Genomic DNA, 19,126 nt, shown 5'->3' on the forward strand with positions numbered 1-19,126 from the left:
CCAGACATTATATATCTCCAACGAGTATATATCACTACAACTTTCGTGTGTATGTCGTTCACACGAACTATTTACGAATGCGAAGGAGTGAGAGAATTGAGATGAAATATGTTCCGTCATGTACAAGTGGGAGCAGGGCCGGTCCTGATAATTTATGGGCCCTAGGCCAAATAATAAATAAAGGCCCCTTTAACGAAAAAAAATTACATAAAAAAAATTAAAATATATTTCAATACAGGATAAATAAAAAATATTTTACTAGTAATTATACTGTATGTATGTATTATTACGTTCAGTTAATACAAGTTTATCCAAAATGAAGGATGTTTCACAATTTCTTTAAATTATAGATTAAACTCCTACTTGACCCATGTGGTATCCAAAATTTTATCATTTCGCTAATGTGGTATTATTTGATAACATTTGCTCATTATAGTATTTCCATAAAGGAAATTTAACTCATTTTATATAAAAAAAAAAATAATCGATTTGTTAAATGTTATACCAATAATTTTTTTATTTTATTTTTCTATATAGACTTAATACGTAGATAAATATGCGAAAAAAATTTAGTTCCTTATTTATCTACATATTAAATCTATATGATAAAAAATTAAATCAATTATCGCGTATACATGTCAAAAATTATGTCATGTGGCAAAAAGAAATAACAAATTAATTAATTTTTCATCAAGGTTATAAATATCAATAAATTTTTAAAAGTGAATTTATATTCACTAATTTTAAAAAAAAAATGATTTCGTTATACTGGTCTAAAAAATATTGTCTAAAAAAAAAATATGCTCTAGTCAAGAATCAAACACATGAACCCTTTGAATGGAAACTCTACGCTTTACCACCAGGAGACTTATCTAACTTTAAAACAAATTGTTGTTTTATGGCTTTATATAGAGTTACACATCTGATAAAAATTTTGGGCCCCCTTACGGCCTTGGGCCCTAGGCCAGCGCACTCCTGGCCTAGGCCCAGGGCCGGCCCTGAGTGAGAGATGTAGGAAATTTTACATGAGCCAAATAATCCATCCATAACGGATATAGAGCTGGTCAGGGTTATGGGTTTGGATTGACTCATCCACTTAAGTACATAAATGACGTACTTAAGTCTAAATTATAAACAGATGAACATAATACAATACGGAGAAAAAAAACTCAAACTCTATCCCTCTCCTACTCATTGTGTCACCCTTTTGTTCCTCTCTCCATCTTGTTCGTTCGTTATTAGTTCGTTGATTTTTGTATCTGCTCCTATATGTCTGAGTGCAATTGATACGTGACCGACGATACACAATCAAGGTTCATTTCTTGACTACAATCAATCTCAACATATTTCGTGCTACAAGAGATAATCCGAGAAATTGTTCTTGTATTCGAATCATTTTTTTTTTTCATTTTGTCCAATTTCTCGGTTCGAGACTCGTCAGATACCTTTTAAGTGGATACTCTTACAATTACTCAAAATCTACCTTAAACGATCTGAGACCCTTAACTATTAAAATATTTAAGTAAAAGCTATCATTTGCATGATTTAAAAAAGAGAGAAATATGTTGGTTGTGATTGTATTTTTATATTCTCGTCGTGGCCTCTATCAATGTTATTTTTGTAAAGGAAAAACTAAAAAAAGTGAGATGTGTAAATGCTGAAAATAAATGAAGTGTGTAGAGGCCTACCATGCATACATGATTGTTGATAATTCATGCATTATTTAAATTAACTAACTGCCACCTACCTAATATTAATTATATATATGGCCCTTTATATTATTATTATTATATTCTGCTCAATAAACTCAATTCATTAACATTAGGGTTCTAACAACCACTTTTGATGGAACATGATGAAGTTTCCAATATTTTTTTTGAAATGCCTATTGCCAATTCATTTAAGAAAGTCAATCATTTAAGATATCGGGTAAAATATATAAGATATTCTGCAAAAATATATATAAAATCTCTTTCGTCTCCTTCAGTTAGACAGCAACAAACCGAATCTATAAGAATATCTCTGGAATTTTTATATGAAATATGTTCAAAACAAATAAAGAAATTAGAAGAGAATGAAAGTAATTTTTTTTAGTATAAGATGTGGTTTGATTGACTATGATTATACAAAATCTCTATTTCACTGTTTGATTTTTTTCATAGAATTTGTACTTCATAATTTGTTCCTTTTTTTTATAGAAATTGGGACGAGACAGAACTTGGACGGGATGAGCATTCATGGCCCAAGAACTGACAAACCCGCAATATATTAATAAAAGAAAAAAATGAATATTTGAACAAGAGAAGAGAAAGGAAAACAAACAAAAAGAAGGGGGAGGAGAACTCCATAATTGTTCCTTAATTTAACCTAAAAGTAATTTTTATAAATAATATTTTATTTAATGGAAAAATATAGAAAATAGTAAAATAAAAAAACTGAAAATAGTAAAAATACGAAAATGAAAATAACATAGAAAACGGTAAAAACTTGACAAATATGAAAAATGGTAAAAACAGAAAAAACATAAAAATAGTGAAAAAAATGTAAAAAAAACATGAAAGCGGTAAAAACATGAAAATTGGTAAAATAAGAAAAAATGTAAAAAGCGATAAAGTGCAACAAAAATAAAATAAAACAACATGAAAAACGGAAAAAAACATAAAAAAAATGGAAAAAGATGAAAAGTGGTAAAAACTCTACTTTTTAATTACAACTACTAAGAGCATCTCCAATAGAGGGTGCCCAAAAGAGTGCCAGCTGATGTGGCATCAGCTTTGGCAACTTTTAAAGGGTGCCCACTATTGGAGTGATTGTGGGTGCCAAGGAAAGTTGTCAATTTTTGGCAACCTTGTTTATTGTTTTTTAATATGAAATAGGTGGTCCCTCTCCTAGAAATAATAAAATATGTAGCTTTTTATTTTAATATTTTTAATAAAATAATAATTTGTAGGATTATAATGGCAACTTTTCAAGCAACCTTTATTGGATCATTTTTTAAATAAAGGTTGTCAAAAGTGATGTGGATGAAAGAGACAATAAAATATTATATTTTGAAATTATGTGTCAAGTTTTGGCACTCTTTTGGACACCCTCTATTGGAGATGCTCTAAGATAGGATAATTGGTTCAATGATTTATCTACTTTTGTTTGAGTTGGTTTTAGTTACTCTAATAGTATTTTTAAGTTTAATTTAAAAAAAAAAAAACTCATGTAGTTACACTGTGAAGTTTATAAATGGAGGACTGTGGTATTTTATTAATGAAAATGATGACTATACTTGGTTCATATTTACAAATCGTGGACTTTAGATTGATATTGTTACCGTTTACGACCTAAAAATAAAATTTAGCCATAATTTTAAGATTTAATTAAATTTGAATCTGATTAAACAGAATGGTGGACTGAAATATTATTTTTATGTAAAAAGTGTTTGCTTAATATATCTATTGCTCTATATTTTTTTACTTTTAAAAGTTTGAAATAACCATATACTTTTATCTAATTATATTTAATAAGTCTTTATTTATATTTACGGAGAAAATTAAATGCTTCATGTGGATTCTTATTCACAGATGCCTCATGTGTAACGTTAACCGAAGACGAAAACACCTTACCTCAAGTTTGAACTGTTTGTACTGTCAGGCGGAGGAATCAGAGTTGCACCGTGATTGTGGTAGCGCTCGAGATTTTTGGAGCAACTTTCTGCTGCTGCACAACCGGCCTACCTTTTTCTCGTTTGATCTTCTTCAATGGCTCAAACTGAACGTAAACGATTCAGGGACTATCTGGGGCATACAGTGGCTAATTCTTTTCTCCTTCGACATATGGTGGCTATGGAAATGGAGGAACAATTTTGTATTTCAAGGGACTGACAAGCCTGCTACTGGAGCCTCTTTTATTCACGAAGCATGTGAGGAATTTAAACATGTTCGGACTATTATCAGGGACACGTGGGATGATAGACCGAGATGTGTCTGGGTTTGATGGCAGATGCCGCGTGAGAGCCATGTTAAAATCAACACAGATGGTGCGTGTAAAGGTAATCCGAGACATGCTTCTGCAGGAGGCATGATTCGTGACTGGAGGGGTTGTTGGTTAGGAGGTTTTGGAGCTAATATAGGCTATTGCACTGTCACCCTTACTGCTCTTCACCTTCTTACAAGTATAATGGAACTCCATCACCTGTATACATGGCTAATTATTCAATGTCAGGAGATTCGAGATAGAGATTGGTCCGTTCACTTTGCTCACACTTTAGAGAAGGTAACCGTGTTGCTGACTGGCTGGCGAACTTCGCAGATTTTTATCCATAGGCCATCATGAGTTTGATGTGCCTCATGTAGACCTCCAGGACATCCTAACTGATGATAGCAGAGGAGTGATGTCTAACAGAATTTCGTATTCTTAATCTCTTTTTCTTTTGTTCCGTGGACCTCGTGCCTTCTTTGTTTACCAAAAAAAATTATTTATTTTTATTTTATTAGCTAACTGTATAACCAAATAAACATTTAATCTAATAGAAATAAAGAAGGAGGATTACTTTCCACACTCCAACCATATTATTTGTGTGTTTAATTTTTATACCCAAAATCAAAATGTGAAGGTGGGTAGGTTGAAAATAATGTAAATTGCATATATACTTTGAATGTTGACCTATAAGGCTATAGTGAGTGGTGAAAGCACTTAATTAAGTGTATTAATTCAACTCAAATATCATCTTTCAGTCATAACAAGAAAATGACTTATTTCATCGTTGCCAAAACACCTAATTGATTTCTTCAAAAGTTGTGTATAGATGAATGAATAATAATCTCACTTGAATTAAAAACATAGAATATACAAGTATATACAGGCAAAAACTCCTAATTAGACTAGAGAAATATAAATAGAGTAGGGATAGGAAGTGTTATCCCTAAGAATGTAAAAAGGGTTTAAGAGATTAATTAGAGTAAAACATTCAATGAAAGAGATAAAGATTCACTAGGAATCTTTATCCTCGGTAGCCCCCCTTAAGCCAATGTGTAGAGCACAAGTGAAGATGTATTCCAGAATAGAGAAACGAGTGTTTGATAACGGCTTGGTAAAGGATATCAGCTACTTGATCTTCTGTAAGGATAAAACGAACCTTAATAAACCCAATTGCCATTTGTTCATGAACAACACGATAGTCAATTTCAATGTGTTTCGTACGAGCATAGAATACATGATTGGTCGTTGAATAGTCATAATATTCTCACACCATAGTTGAACCGGATGAGGAATGGAAAAATGAATTTTAATCAACATAGATTGAATCCAGAGTAACTCAACTGTGGCATTAGTTATTGCATTGTATTCACTTTTAGTGGAGGATCGAGCTATGGTAGATTGCTTGCGAGTGTTTCATGACATCAGACTTTTACCAATGTAGACACAAAAGGCTCTAGTTAAACGACGATTATCAGGGCACCCATCACAGTGTTTGTTAGAGTAGCAATGGATAGCAAGGATAGGAGAAGAGGAAAAAAATAATGACTTAGTCACGAGTTCCCTGAACATATTGTAAAACGTGTTGGACACCTTACTAATGTTCATTGATACAGTGCAGAAATTGACAAAGATTGTTAAGAGAAAAGGTAATGGTTGGACGAGTGAGCGTCAAGTACTGTAAAGCCCCAATAGTGTTGGGATACTCATCACCCGTCAATAGACGAGTGCCATGATCATGGGAAAGATTTAGGGTAGTGGCCATTGGTGTGGAACATGATTGAGGGTAGTGGCCATTGGTGTGGAACATGATTTGCAATCGATCATACTAACACGGTCAAGAATATCTCCAACGTATTTAGCCTCATAGAGATAAAGACCCTACTTCGTATAACGGACTTCAAGCCCTAGAAAGTAAGATGGTTACCCTAAATTCTGAATTGAGAATTCTGTCTCGATAGCTTGATTGGTGGATTGAATTAACTCAGAGTTGGATCAGGAAATGAGAATGTCATGCACATATCATATCAAAAAAAGATTTTGTTAGTCCGAGTGTGTTGAATGAAAACGGAGTTATTAGCACCAGACATGAAAAAGCCCAAGTTTGTCAGAAAGATATTAGGACAATATCTTATTTATAACTATGGACATTCAATCAGGAGCGTTATGTAATAATTAATGTGATATATTCAATAGATGTCCACCAATATCTAAACATATATTAATGTTGCACATGTTATGATTAACGGTATTAGAATCATACATTTTGTAAACTTATTAGTATAAATAAGTTTTATCTCTCCAATTTATAATATACACAAACATAAAAAAAAATTATACTCTTATATTTTTTCTCCCCATTCGAATCTTCACTGTATTAATCTTTATATTCATATTATATAATTCATAAATCGGCAAATCTAACCTGTGTCATAATGCACAGGTTTATCTGCTTTAAAAAAAATAATGCATATGCGTTTCCCGAACTCCATTAAAATCAGAGTTTTTTTTTTCTCATAACAGTCACTCTATTTTTCTATTTCTTTCACTTACACCCTCTTCCTCCTCCATCCTATTGCATGGAACTGAAAATTTGGGGCAAAATTACCTTTGAGATAATACAATTTTCTGCAAAATTACCAAATGAGTATAGTGCTTATTATTTTTATATGAAAATATTAATTATATTTTATTAATGACAAAAAGCATAATTAAGCCCCTGAACTTTGACTGTTTTAAGGATTAAGCCTATAATCATTTATTTTTCCACATTGAGCCCTTAATCATTGATTCTATTATAGATTGGACCCTTATTTAACTTTTTCGTCGAGTTTGGACTGCATACATCGTTAGGACGATTTGGCTTATTGACATGGACAAATAAAAATAAGAGTTCATTGACTAGGAGAGATAAAAATTAAAAACTAAAACGAAATTAGAATTCAGCTTGTGATTTTCAACATTAGAATCGCCAAATCGATCTTTTCAACTCCTAAACTCGATGGAAAATTTAAATAAGGGCTAAATCTATAACAAAATCAATGATCAAGGGTTCAATGTAGAAAAATAAATGATCAAGAGCTTAATCCTTAAAATAGCCAAAATTCAGAGGCTTAATTATACTTTTTGCCTTTATTAATTGTATATGATTACTTAGAAAAACTAAATATTAAGAGATATTAATTATACCTTATCCGAAAAAAACTCTCTCTCTCTCTCCAAGCGATGACCAAGGCGATCGTGAAGGTTAAGGGGGATGGGTCGGTGAAGGCAGGCGGCTAGCCTGCGTCGGATCTGGTGGTGGCGGGGCGCGGGCAGGGCAATGACTCCGGGATCGATAAGGCGTGGGCGGCGGCGGATGATGGGAGATCCGAGGGATCTCCTCGGGGGAGGAGGCGGAGCAACGGGATTCAGAGGGATCGGTCTAGGGATAGGAGCAGATCGGAGTGGGTGGATGGTGGGGAGGCGGATCCGGTGGGTTTGACGGGGGGTGCTAGGGGTGCGACGGTTCCGTTGGGGGTTTCTAGGGATGCGGCGGCCGATCGGGGGCTGGAAGGTGTTGGTGCCGCGGCCGCGGCCCTGGACTCGTTTGTCGCGGATGGAGGCGCGCATGAATCCGGAGTGGTAGGGCCGCTTCCGGTGCTTGGGCCACATGGATTACCTGCCGTCTCTCCCCAGCATGATGAGCATACCGTGCGGCTTTCGTTGGCCGCGCTGGCCGCCCTGGCCGCGCAAGCCGCACAGGCCGTGCAAGCCGCGCAAGCCGCACAGGCTGCGCAAGCCGCTCAAGCGGGAGTTTTCGTGGATTTGGGAGCCCCCTCCTGGAGGGATAAGTTGCTAGGGGTGTCAGAGGAGGATCCCATGATGGAGGTGGATGCTTTTGAGAATGATTCCGGGGATTTTCTCTCTGATTCCGATTCTGAGGATGGAGAGCCTGATAACCCGCTGTGTCCTAGGATCTGGCTATCCTCAGAAGACAAGCGGGTCATGAGATCGAAGTGGAAATTGGCGTTAATCGTCACTGTGTTGGGGAAAAGGATCAGTGTCAATTACTTTGCCCAGAGGATCCAGGCTCAATGGGCAAAGAAAGGAAAGGTTACTATCACAGACCTTGAAAATGACTATTATGTCATTAAATTCACAAGGGCTGAGGATTTCAATGCTGTTGTGAATGGTGGTCCGTATATTATCTCCAATCATGTGTTGGCTCTGAGACCTTGGGTCCGAAATTTTGATCCACATGATTGCTCTGTTAACAGGATCCTTACTTGGGTTAGGTTCCCGGGCCTACCTCTTGAATACTACAGTGATAGGTTCCTGAACAAGATTGGTAGCCTTGTTGGGAAAGTCCACCATGTTGATAAGACTACCATTGGGGCAGTGAGAGGCAAGTTTGCTAGGGTCTGTATCGATGTTGATCTCGCTAAGCCTCTTCTTTCTCAGTTCTGTACTCAAAACAAGGTCTATCATATTGAATATGAAGGTATACACAACATCTGCTATGAATGTGGTATGTTTGGCCATACCCTTGAGGGTTGTCCTAAGAGGAGGAAGGACATGGAGGAGTTGGTGCAACCTATCATAGGTGAAGCTGAGAAGAGTCAAGGGGAAGTAAGGAGTTTTGGCCCATGGATGCTTGCCAAGAGGCCAGTGAGAAGGAAGCCACGGGCTAATGTTAATTCTAATCATTCACCAGATATCAGTACGAAGATGACTACTCTCCAGATTGCTCCTGAGATCAAGGTCAGACCCCCGGATATTAAGAAGGGGATTAAGACTGGAGTGGACTCAGCTTCGGGTTCCGGGTCAAGGTTCGGTGTTTTGTCTATGGAGGAAGATCAGGACTCGGATCCTTCTGATAAGCAGATTGATTTAAGCATGCCTGGTCTGGAGTCGGTAGAGCATGCCTCTAGTCTGGGTAATTCTATTAATCCTCTCTTTGTCTCTAATGCTTCTGCTAAAGCCAAAGAGATTCCCTAGTCTATCCTGTCAGCTGGGAAGGGTTTGAGTAGGGAGGCGAGTATTCTACATCCTCCTGTTGATGCTCCTATTGGTAAAGCTATAGGAGTGAGTAAGTTAAACATGAAGAATCCCAAAGGGAAACCTAAAAAGAACCTTCATGGTTTGAATTCTTGGGATAAAAGGGGTCCTTCTGGGACCTCCTCTAGGCTCTCCGGAGCCCTGAACAAATACCTGATCTAGGGTTTGGGCCTGCATCTGTAGTCTCCCCCTCTGATGGACTTCTTCGTTTGGAATGTTAGAGGTGCAGCGAGCAAGGCTACCCGCATTCATGTCAATGATCTCATTAAACAGTTTAACCCTTCCTGCTTTGTCCTTCTAGAGACCAAGGTCAGTGGAGCCAAAGCAGATGAGGTGGTTAGAAAGTTTAAGAATTGGAATTGCGTCAGGTCGGAGGCTACTGGCCGGGCAGGGGGGATTTGGCTCTTTTGGAAGCCAGGTCAAGTCAATATTGATATTGTTACTATGGACAGTCAATTCATCCATAGTAAGGTGTGTTACCCGGGTAATAAACCTTTCTTTATTACCTTCGTCTATGCTGATCCTGTTTTGACTAATCGAAGAAGGCTGTGGGAGATCTTTCATTCTTTTAGCTCTAACATGGTGGAGGCGTGGTTGGTTGCCGGGGATTTTAATGACATTGCCCTCTTGAGTGATCAGAGAGGAAGGGGTAATCATTATGTGAACCGGTGTCTTAATCATAAGCAAAGTATGGATATGTGCGGGCTTTCAGACCTGGGTGCTGCTGGCCACAAATTTACCTGGAAAAGGAATAGTGTGTTTGTTAGGTTGGATAAGGTGTACGCTAATGTTGCAGCGATTTATAGGTTTCCTGAGGTCAAGGTGCTTAATCTCCCTTTCCGTCACTCTGACCATTGCCCTATCCTCTTTAATTTGGTCAAAGGGAATCGGCTGAAAGGTAATAGACCTTTTAGGTATCTGGTGGCTTGGGAGTCTCACCCCGAGTTTAAGGATTTCGTTAAAAGCAATTGGCATCCCCACTCTGATGTTCTCCTCGCTACTGAGGAATTCAGGAGGAATGTGGCTGTTTGGAATAAAAATATTTTTGGTCATATTATCAGGAGGAAGAACAAACTCTTGAGGAGAATGGAAGGTGTTCAGCGTTGCTTGGGGGTTCATTTCGATCATAGCCTAAATGGTCACCTTAGAGCTCTTCAGAACGAGTTGGAAGCTGTGCTTGGACAGGAAGAGCTTCTGTGGTTCCAGAAATCTAGGAAGGCTTGGATTCAAGATGGGGACCGGAATACCAGGTTTTTCCACCTCTCAACGATCATTAGGAGACATCGAAATAGGATCGAGGCTATTAAAGACGCCAGTGGTGAGTGGATTTTTGAGGAGGAGGACATTCGGCGCCTTGCCCTTGATTTCTACAAGGACCTGTTCAGAGAGGAAGCTGTGGACCTAGAGAGTGCCCACTCTGGCATTTCCTTTCCTCGTTTGGGGTAGGATGCTATTAATGATGCTTTCCATCCTATTGAGCTTAAAGAGATTGATCTGGCCTTCTCCAGCATCGGTTCCACTAAGGCTCCTGGTATTGATGGTATCCCCGCTAGTTTCTATCATAAACACTGGGACACTATGAAAGAGGGTATATACAGCTTTGTGTTAGGTGTCTTTGGTGGTTCGAACGATATCAGTTTGGTTAATAAAACCCTCATTGTCTTGATTCCTAAGGTTGCCAAGCCTTCTTCCTTTCTCCAGATGAGACCCATCAGTCTTTGTAATGTCTTGTATAAAGCTATTACTAAGATTGTGGCTAATAGAATCCGGAAGATCCTTCCGGATATTATCAGCCAAAACCAATGGAGCTTTGTTCCTGGTAGACAATTGATGGATAACATTGTTATTGCCCATGAGGTTGTCCATTCTATGAAGATTAAGAAAGGCAAGAAAGGGATCGTGGCTCTCAAGCTGGATCTGGAGAAAGCCTATGATAGGTTGAACTAGAGCTTTCTTCTGGATAGTTTAGCCAAAGCTGGTATCCCGGAGAACTGGAGGAATTTGATTGGAAAGTGTATCTCCTCTCCTGTTTTCCAGGTTATGATCAATGGGGATATGTCGGATGAGTTCTCTCCATCCAGGGGTATTCGTCAAGGGGATCCTATGAGCCCCTTCCTTTTTGTTATTGCCATGGAAAGATTGTCTCACCTGATCCAAGAGGTGGTGAGCAAAGGGACTCTCCACCCTGTTTCCATCAACAGACATTGCCCCCCTGTTACCCATTTACTCTTTGCTGATGATGTCATGCTTTTTATGGAAGGTAATGAGGAACAAATTAAGGCTGTGATGGATATCCTCGACTGCTTTTGTGAGGCTTCTGGCCAGAAGATTAACATCTATAAATCCCGTATGATATGCTCCAAGAATATGGATAATAGCTTGTGTAGAAGACTGAGTGAGATGTCTGGCATTCCCCTGACTCAATCGTTTGGAAAATACCTTGGGGTCCCTCTTCATAGTGACAGGGTGTCCAAAGCCTCTTTTAAAGACATTTTGGACAAATCTAACGGTTTGTGTGCTAGCTGGAAAGCTAATTCTCTTTCCCTTGCAGGTCGCCTTACTTTAATCCAGTCTATCAACTGCGCTGCTCCAAATCACATCATGCAAGCCTGTAAGCTCCCTGAGCCGGTCCTCAACGACCTTGATAAAATTAATCGGCGTTTTCTGTGGGGAGAGTCTGGGGATGGGAGGAAGATTCACCTGGTCCCTTGGAAGGAAGCCTGCCAGCCTAAGAGCAAGGGGGGTCTTGGTATAAGGCAAGCTAAGGACAATAATAAAGTCTTGTTAATGAAGCTTCTTTGGAGAATGTGGCAATCCCCCTCCTCCCTTTGGGTTCGTCTTCTGTGCGGCAAGTATAGGAAAGATAGAATCTTTGGTGGCCCGAAGGAGAGGGTTGTCAGCTGTTCCTTCCTCTGGAAAGGGCTTAGTGCTGTTTTTGCTGAGTTCTGTACGGGGATTGGCTTGGAGGTGGGTAATGGGAGATCCATTAGTTTCTGGTATGACACCTGGATTGGTGACAAACCGTTGATTGAGGTGTGCATCGCCCCTCCGCCGAATGATCTCCTCTCTTGGAAAATTGCTGATGTGGTGGACTCGGAGGGAGACTGGATCTGGTCTAAGTTCGACTCCTTCTTTAGCCTGGAGACCCTCCTTAATATTAGAGGTGTGAAGATTAGTAATCAGGAGGAGGATAAGGACAGACACTGCTGGGCCTTGACTAATAATGGTTCTTATTCTTGTAAATCGGCCTATGAAGCTTTTACCCCTAATAGGGCTGATCCTCCCTTGGAAATTTGGAAGTCCATTTGGGCCCTCAAAGTCCCTTACCGCATTAGGAGTTTCCTATGGCTGGGAGTCAAAGACAGGCTCCTCACGAATGCAGATAGACACAGAAGGCACTTGGATGTATCTGGTGCCTGTAGCAGATGCAGCGGCCATGTGGAAACCTTGTGCCATGCTTTGAGGGATTGCCCGAATAGTAGAAAGGTTTGGGAAGGGGTCCTTCCTCACCACATCCTTCCTTCCTTTATGGGTTTCTCTGATATTGATTGGTTCTCTGAAGGCGTTAATGGGAATTTGTTGGCCAGTATGGAGCACGGGGCTATTCTCTTCGCTATTATTTGTCACCAAATGTGGAAATGGAGGAATGAAGAGTTATTTGTTGAGAAAACTGTCTTTATTCCTGACCTGCGGTTTTACTTCTCGAAAAAACTCTCTGTTATTATAAAGAGTTTTGAAGGAGAGCCCCTGGTTCGCCCTTCCCCGGCTAAAGAGGTCCAGCTAGTTGGTTGGAGTAAGCCCAGAGAAGGGGTTGTCAAGTTGAATACGGATGGCTCCTGCCTTAGTAATGGCAGAATTGCTGCTGGTGGAGTTCTTCGGGATGCTGGTGGCGCCTGGCTGGCTGGGTTTACCCATAACTTGGGTACGGGCTCCTCCTTTTCTGCGGAGCTCTGGGGGATCTTGTCAGGCATTAAACTCGCCATTCGCATGGGTGTTAAAAGGCTTTCGGTGGAGTCTGACAATTTGGAGGCTATCAACAGGATTTCGGATAGCCAGGCTGTTTGTCTTAAGAGTCAGAATCTCATTAAAGTCATCTTGCCTTCGATTCTCTTGCCTTCTCCCATATTTATAGGGAGCAAAACCGCGTGGCGGATCGCTTGGCAGCTGCTGGGCATGGGGGGATGTTAGGTGTTTCTACCCTTTCCGTTCCTCCTTCTTTTCTGTTACCTTCTCTTCTTGAGGATAGGATTGGGGTCAGTCTTCCTAGACTGATCTCGGGTTAGGTTTTTGTTTGTTTGTTTTTTTCTCTTCCCTTCTTACCAAAAAAAAAAAATTATACCTTATCCTTATACCATAAGACACACAGGTTAGCCGGACCGGAAACTCCGTAATATAAACTCAAATTGAGAGGATATAAATCCATAATTAAAATTCATTATCACCAAATTGGTTCAACTAGTTCAAGTTTGTGAAATTTTTGGGGATGCTAAGTTTAATTATTTTTTGAAAGTTATTATGCATCATCAATTTTATTTTGCTCAAATTATGAAAAAGTAAACACAATCATTTCTATCTTACCGAGTACTAGTATTTCTTTACATCAAATTTATATATAATATTAATAACTTTCCTAATTAATTAATTAATAACCCATTTAATTCCGATGTTCTCTATATATATATAATTAATTAAGAATTATACTTTCCAGGAAGGTGGTAGGAATCATATATTTGCACATTGTTAATCTCAAACGTGAAGATATTGGTGTTATTAGTATCTTACAAAATAATTATTAATTAATATTGTAATTAAATATCCCACTCGTGACAATTTATTATTTTGTTCAAACGAATTAGATATTTTTCACAAAATAAGGTGAAATTGTAATGCCAGTTCTGCATAGTTTGAACATTGACCTCTAATATAATATAGATGGTGAGTGGTAAAGAAGGTTAAGGATTAAAATTATGGGAAAAAGTAAAATAAAATAAAATTATGGTTTGGTGGATTTGTTACGACAGTTTTTATGGTATATTATAAATTTAAAATGGATAAATGGTAAATAAAAAAATTGATGTTTAAAATGAACCACTTAAAATATTTGGAAGAGGATAAAAAAAAATTAACCTTTCTAATTTTACATAAGAAAAAATCGAAATTTTAACCAATTTATAAATAAATAATATTTATAAACTTTTAACTAATTACTAAAGGAAAGACGCTCTCATACGTAGAGGGGTGCCTATTTACTTCCCTTTTATTATTTGCAAACTTACTTCCCTTTTATTATTTGCAAACTTATAACCACAAAGATTGTCTTTACAAATCTGCCAAATCACAAATTATTTTTTTTTGTAATTTTCTCCAAAATGAATACAAGGTGGGTCTTATACGGAATAATGAAAAATAACAGTACACGATCCATTAAGAATGTACAACCATATCAATGCAGAATTTAAGGGTTTGTATTTTTTAGGCTATTTTTTTTTCAACTTCACAGTCTGCCATTGTGAACAGATTATTTGGACCTAAAGTTTCAAATCTCAGGTTTTTTTTGCCATGATTGTCTCTATGTTCTTGACGTGCTTGTCCGATTGGTTTTCCTATGAAACTCCTTTTGTGCATTGACGTTTCTGGGAGCCTTTTGTGTGTTCCTTCAATTGAGTTTTGTTTGTTTATTTCCAATAAAACTTGATGTTCAGATGTCTCTCCTATTCAATTTGTTCTTCTAAATTGTGTGTCCTGGATTATATTTTATGTTCTAAAATATCTTGAACATATTATATTTAAGACTATGTTATTTGTATTTATGTTTCAGCTTGAGGAAGAGCGTTATAGAATAAATCAATGTAATAAATGTATAACATGCTTGTTGACTATAGATTGCTACAACAAGGCAACTCTAGATTGCTAGTAGGGCTACTATATTTCCATGATTTAACGAGTGATTTTAAGAATGTCTTGTATATATATGTGCCTATTTCTTTTAAGTAAAATATAGGAAAAAATTATAAAAATAAATCATGGGACTATGTTTAAAAATCGATCAAATTACACGATTTATTTTTATACTTTTCTCTAAAATATATCAATGTAGCCCTCTTAAACTTTTAAAAAAAATTAAGGATGCACAATCAGCTTACTCCTCCATGCATAATGTCCAAAATGCTACTTGCTCCTTGAGTCTTCAATATGATCCTTTTAATCCTCTAAAATACTCCTCTTGATTCCAATTAAACAAAATTGATCTATCAATCCCTCAATCAGATCTAAACAAAAATGAATGAAGAGAAGAAAATCTATTATACCCAATTCTTTACCTTTTTACATATTTCTCATTCAATTTATTATACGTGTCATATTTACCATACTTTAATCTAAATTAATAGGGTTAAAAGTTAGATTAACCAAATTAATAGTATTAAAAGATTAAAGTATATTAAATATGTCACCTTATGGTAGATTTTCTCCCGTAAATATACCATAATTACGTTCATCTCTCGTAATAATTGACTTGACAAAACAAAGAAATTAAATTGATCAAATTGTAAATATTGTCAAATAATTTCCTTTTGATGCAATTTCCTCAAAAGGGTCAGGCCAGGCAACCCAGATGGGTCTAATATTTGGGCCGATCCAGTTAATACCAAATTATTCTTGAGGCCCATTTAATGGTATAACCAAATAAAAACCCAATTAGTTGGTAGAAGAAGCTAGAAATATTGAATTTCTCCCCCTTCTCTGGCATTTTGTCCCATTTTAGGGCGTGTCAAGTGTAATAATCTTCTTCTTCTTCTTCTTCTTCTCCGGCGATGTTGAATTGAGCTGCTGAAGTACATTTTCTTTTGATTTTAATCAGTTTGCGAACTTTGATTTTGCAGATTCGCGAACCATGGAAGGGATGGAGCAGTGGAAAATGGAGGCCAAGCAATGGTTGGATCAAGGAATTCAATATGTCAATCAGATACCCCCCACTCAGCTCTATGTCGCGGCTTCCGTATTAATTTTCTCCACACTTGTCCTCTTAATCAGTAATTTACACACTCTCTCTCTCACCTTTCCCTTTCTTTCTCTTCTTCTTATTCGACTGTGTTTTGTTTTTTTGCGTTTGCCTGTTTTATCTTTTTGGATTTCTTGGTTGCGACTTTACGTTTGAGAAAACTGTGGAGACTGGAGAGTGCTAATATCACTGTTTATCAGTTTCTTTTATATTTCCTTTTTGTCAATTTCTCAAGGTAACTGCCATGAACATCATTTGCATTTGCACTTGCAGTTAGTATTTGTTCACAAGCTAGTTTCCTAGGCTATTTTAGTAAATTGCATATCCAGAGAATTAGGGTTTAAGTTTGTGGAAACTGAGTACAATTTGATACATAGTGCGAGGGGGATTCGTCATAAAATCTGATTCATGCTTTCTCTAGGTTAGAGAACAATGACATTATTGATTCCTTTACTTGCAAAGAATTACTTGCTTTCAGAGTTAAATGCACACAGTCATTCAACTATTTCTAATGTTTTGTTAATGTCACAAAACTTCATTTCCTCCAATAAAATAACTTAAGTTTTATTTTATTTCAATAAAGTCAGATTTGACGAATTTTCGGCAATTTCAATGCTGGAAAGCTGTCTAGGATGGTTAGAACTATCAAATTAACGTCACTTCACTGCCTTGTGTCAAAATTCTACGCCTAGATCAATAAATTTTGAGATTCTTGAAAATTTTGTTGGCAATGTGGCCGTATTTAGATATGAATGATTGAACAGGTCGGTTCAGATTTTGATATGTGGTGCTGATGTGAGGTTAATTTGGTGTTATTCTAACCATGTAATCAGCATTTCGACTTTGAAAGTATCGAAAATTTGTAGAATGTGACTTTATTGAAACAAAATAAACCTTCAGTTATTTTATTGGCACAAATTGAAGGTTTGTGACTATCGACATATTACCAACAGTTGAGTGAACGACTGTGCATTTAACCCATAGCTTTCTTGAATGAATGCCATCTTTGGTGTGTCCAATCTTTCAATTTCATTTAATGTCAAAGCAAACTTGGTATGGAAGACTGCAAAAATGTTATCTCACAATGTAGTCTAATTCTGAATATTATGTATTAATTTTGTTAAACTGTAACTCTTCCTTCCTTTGCAGTTCGCTTATCTAAGCGCAGAAAATCTAACACCATTGTGCTCACTGGGCTTAGTGGGAGTGGTAAAACTATTCTTTTCTATCAAGTAAGCCTCTTATGTCCCTTGTGTAATTCCTTGAAAATCTGAGAGGAATTTGTCGTACTGAATATGTTTCATGTTATATAGATATGAAATGTACTTATTTAACATAAACTTTACTTATTTGTTACATCCTATTGATGATTACAACAACCATTAAAATTATGAGAACAAATCCTGTTTGTGCATCTCATAATCCTAATTTTATCATTTGATGTCTCTTCTAGCTTCGAGATGGTTCTCCACATCAGGGCACTGTTACTTCAATGGAACCAAATGAGGGCACTTTCATTCTTCATTCTGAAAGCTCTAAGGTGCATAGCTCGTCGTTATAAATTTGGTTCTTTTCTTGACTTCACTTCAAATGAGAACATTTGCCATATTCTTTTTGACATTTGGGACAAAATAATTGCACATTGTTTCTGTCCTTTTTTATTTTGATTAAATAGTGTGTTGGAATGGTATTAGAATGAAACTTATGCCCTCATGTTTTTTCTTCGTAATTTTTTTCCTTGCTTCTACCTCAACAGAAGGGCAAAGTAAAACCTGTTTATCTAGTTGATGTTCCTGGGCATTCTCGTCTTCGACTTAAATTGGATGAATTCCTGCCTCAAGCTGCTGGCATAGTCTTTGTTGTTGATGCATTGGAATTCTTACCCAACTTGCGTGGAGTTTCAGAGTATTTTTTTTTCTTTTCATCAAGCACATAGTGCAACATACACATTCACATCCACAATATCGACTTCAAATGCGGTGACATTCTAATATTTCAAAGCTTTTTTATTTGAAAGGTATCTATATGATATTTTGACCAAGGCAACTGTTGTCAAAAGGAAAGTTCCAGTTCTCATCTGTTGCAACAAGACAGATAAAGTGACAGCACATAGCAAGGAGTTCATCCGGAAACAACTCGAGAAAGAAGTGTAATGCTTTTCCTCTTATCATATCAAATTATTTTCCTGATCCATACATAGATAACTTTACAGGGAGGGTCATGTGCTGTGGAAACAGTCAAATTGCTTCTTCTCTGATGCTTATCACTAGATACTAGTATAATGGATGTTGAACAACTTCTGAAAGAGTCATAGCGTGTTATTATTAATTAGTATGCAATATCCTCCATTCAACTAATCTTTCGATTTTTGATCCATTATATTCTATCATTTTGTAGTGACAAATTGCGACCGTCAAGAAGTGGAGTATCTGAGGCTGACATTGCAAATGACTTTACTCTTGGGATCCCTGGGGAAGCGTTTTCATTCTCGCATTGCAGCAACAAAGTCACAGTTGCAGAATCTTCTGGCTTGAATGGTGATATATCTGAGGTGGAACAGTTCATTAGAGCACATGTAAAGCCATAGGCTTATGTTTTATTTGATACTGCATAACGAAGATCATCGGAAGCCGATTACTGTTGCCTCTTTGATCGTTCAAGTAATTCAAGAGGAACCACCTAACTCACTGGAAGAAACCATTGAAAGGGAAAGTAAAATGTGAAAGAACAGAGATGGAATATATCCAATTTGGTCGATTAGTATTGTTGGTTAGTTTAGTTTTGAACAATTATTCAAAGACAAATGGTGGTAATTGTTTGAAGTCTGTTGTTAATAAACTCCTTTTCTCCTGCCAAACTGCCTTGCCCTCTTTTTCTTTCTGTGAAATTTGCTTATGTTTCTGTGAGCTGGGATCACCATTTAACTGAATAACATCTACAACTTGGGTTGTGATTCAACTGTTGTTACCGATAGCTGGTAAACATTAGTTGATTCGGCAGTTAGTTTCTTAATCCTAAAACGAAACGGACACTTAGACGAGTCTGCATTAGGCATTCTAATTTTCTTAGAACCTATGCTTTGGTATTTGATGACAGGCAATGTGTTATTTTGTTTGTTTG

At 37.2% G+C, this 19,126-nt stretch overlaps 1 protein-coding gene across 1 annotated transcript; it reads left to right on the top strand.

The window, feature by feature from the left end:
* Positions 1 to 15,720: 15,720 nt before the first annotated feature.
* On the top strand, positions 15,721 to 18,912 carry LOC136231260 (uncharacterized). Its single transcript, XM_066020586.1, has 7 exons — positions 15,721 to 15,781; positions 15,888 to 16,037; positions 17,156 to 17,238; positions 17,460 to 17,546; positions 17,763 to 17,911; positions 18,024 to 18,155; positions 18,404 to 18,912. Exons 2-7 carry the CDS (start codon positions 15,899 to 15,901, stop codon positions 18,591 to 18,593), a joined length of 780 nt encoding a protein of 259 aa, XP_065876658.1. The 5' UTR covers positions 15,721 to 15,781; positions 15,888 to 15,898; the 3' UTR covers positions 18,594 to 18,912.
* The last annotated feature ends 214 nt before the right edge of the window (positions 18,913 to 19,126 follow it).

This window comes from Euphorbia lathyris, chromosome 5, assembly GCF_963576675.1.
Source record: "Euphorbia lathyris chromosome 5, ddEupLath1.1, whole genome shotgun sequence".
NCBI lineage: Eukaryota > Viridiplantae > Streptophyta > Magnoliopsida > Malpighiales > Euphorbiaceae > Euphorbia > Euphorbia lathyris.

Coding starts and splice junctions, on each gene's coding strand:
- LOC136231260 (XM_066020586.1), top strand. CDS start 15,899: ATGGAAGGGATGGAGCAGTGGAAAATGGAGGCCAAGCAATGGTTGGAT. Junction 16,038..17,155: donor CACACTTGTCCTCTTAATCA/GTAATTTACACA, acceptor CTTCCTTTGCAG/TTCGCTTATCTAAGCGCAGA. Junction 17,547..17,762: donor TTCATTCTGAAAGCTCTAAG/GTGCATAGCTCG, acceptor CTACCTCAACAG/AAGGGCAAAGTAAAACCTGT.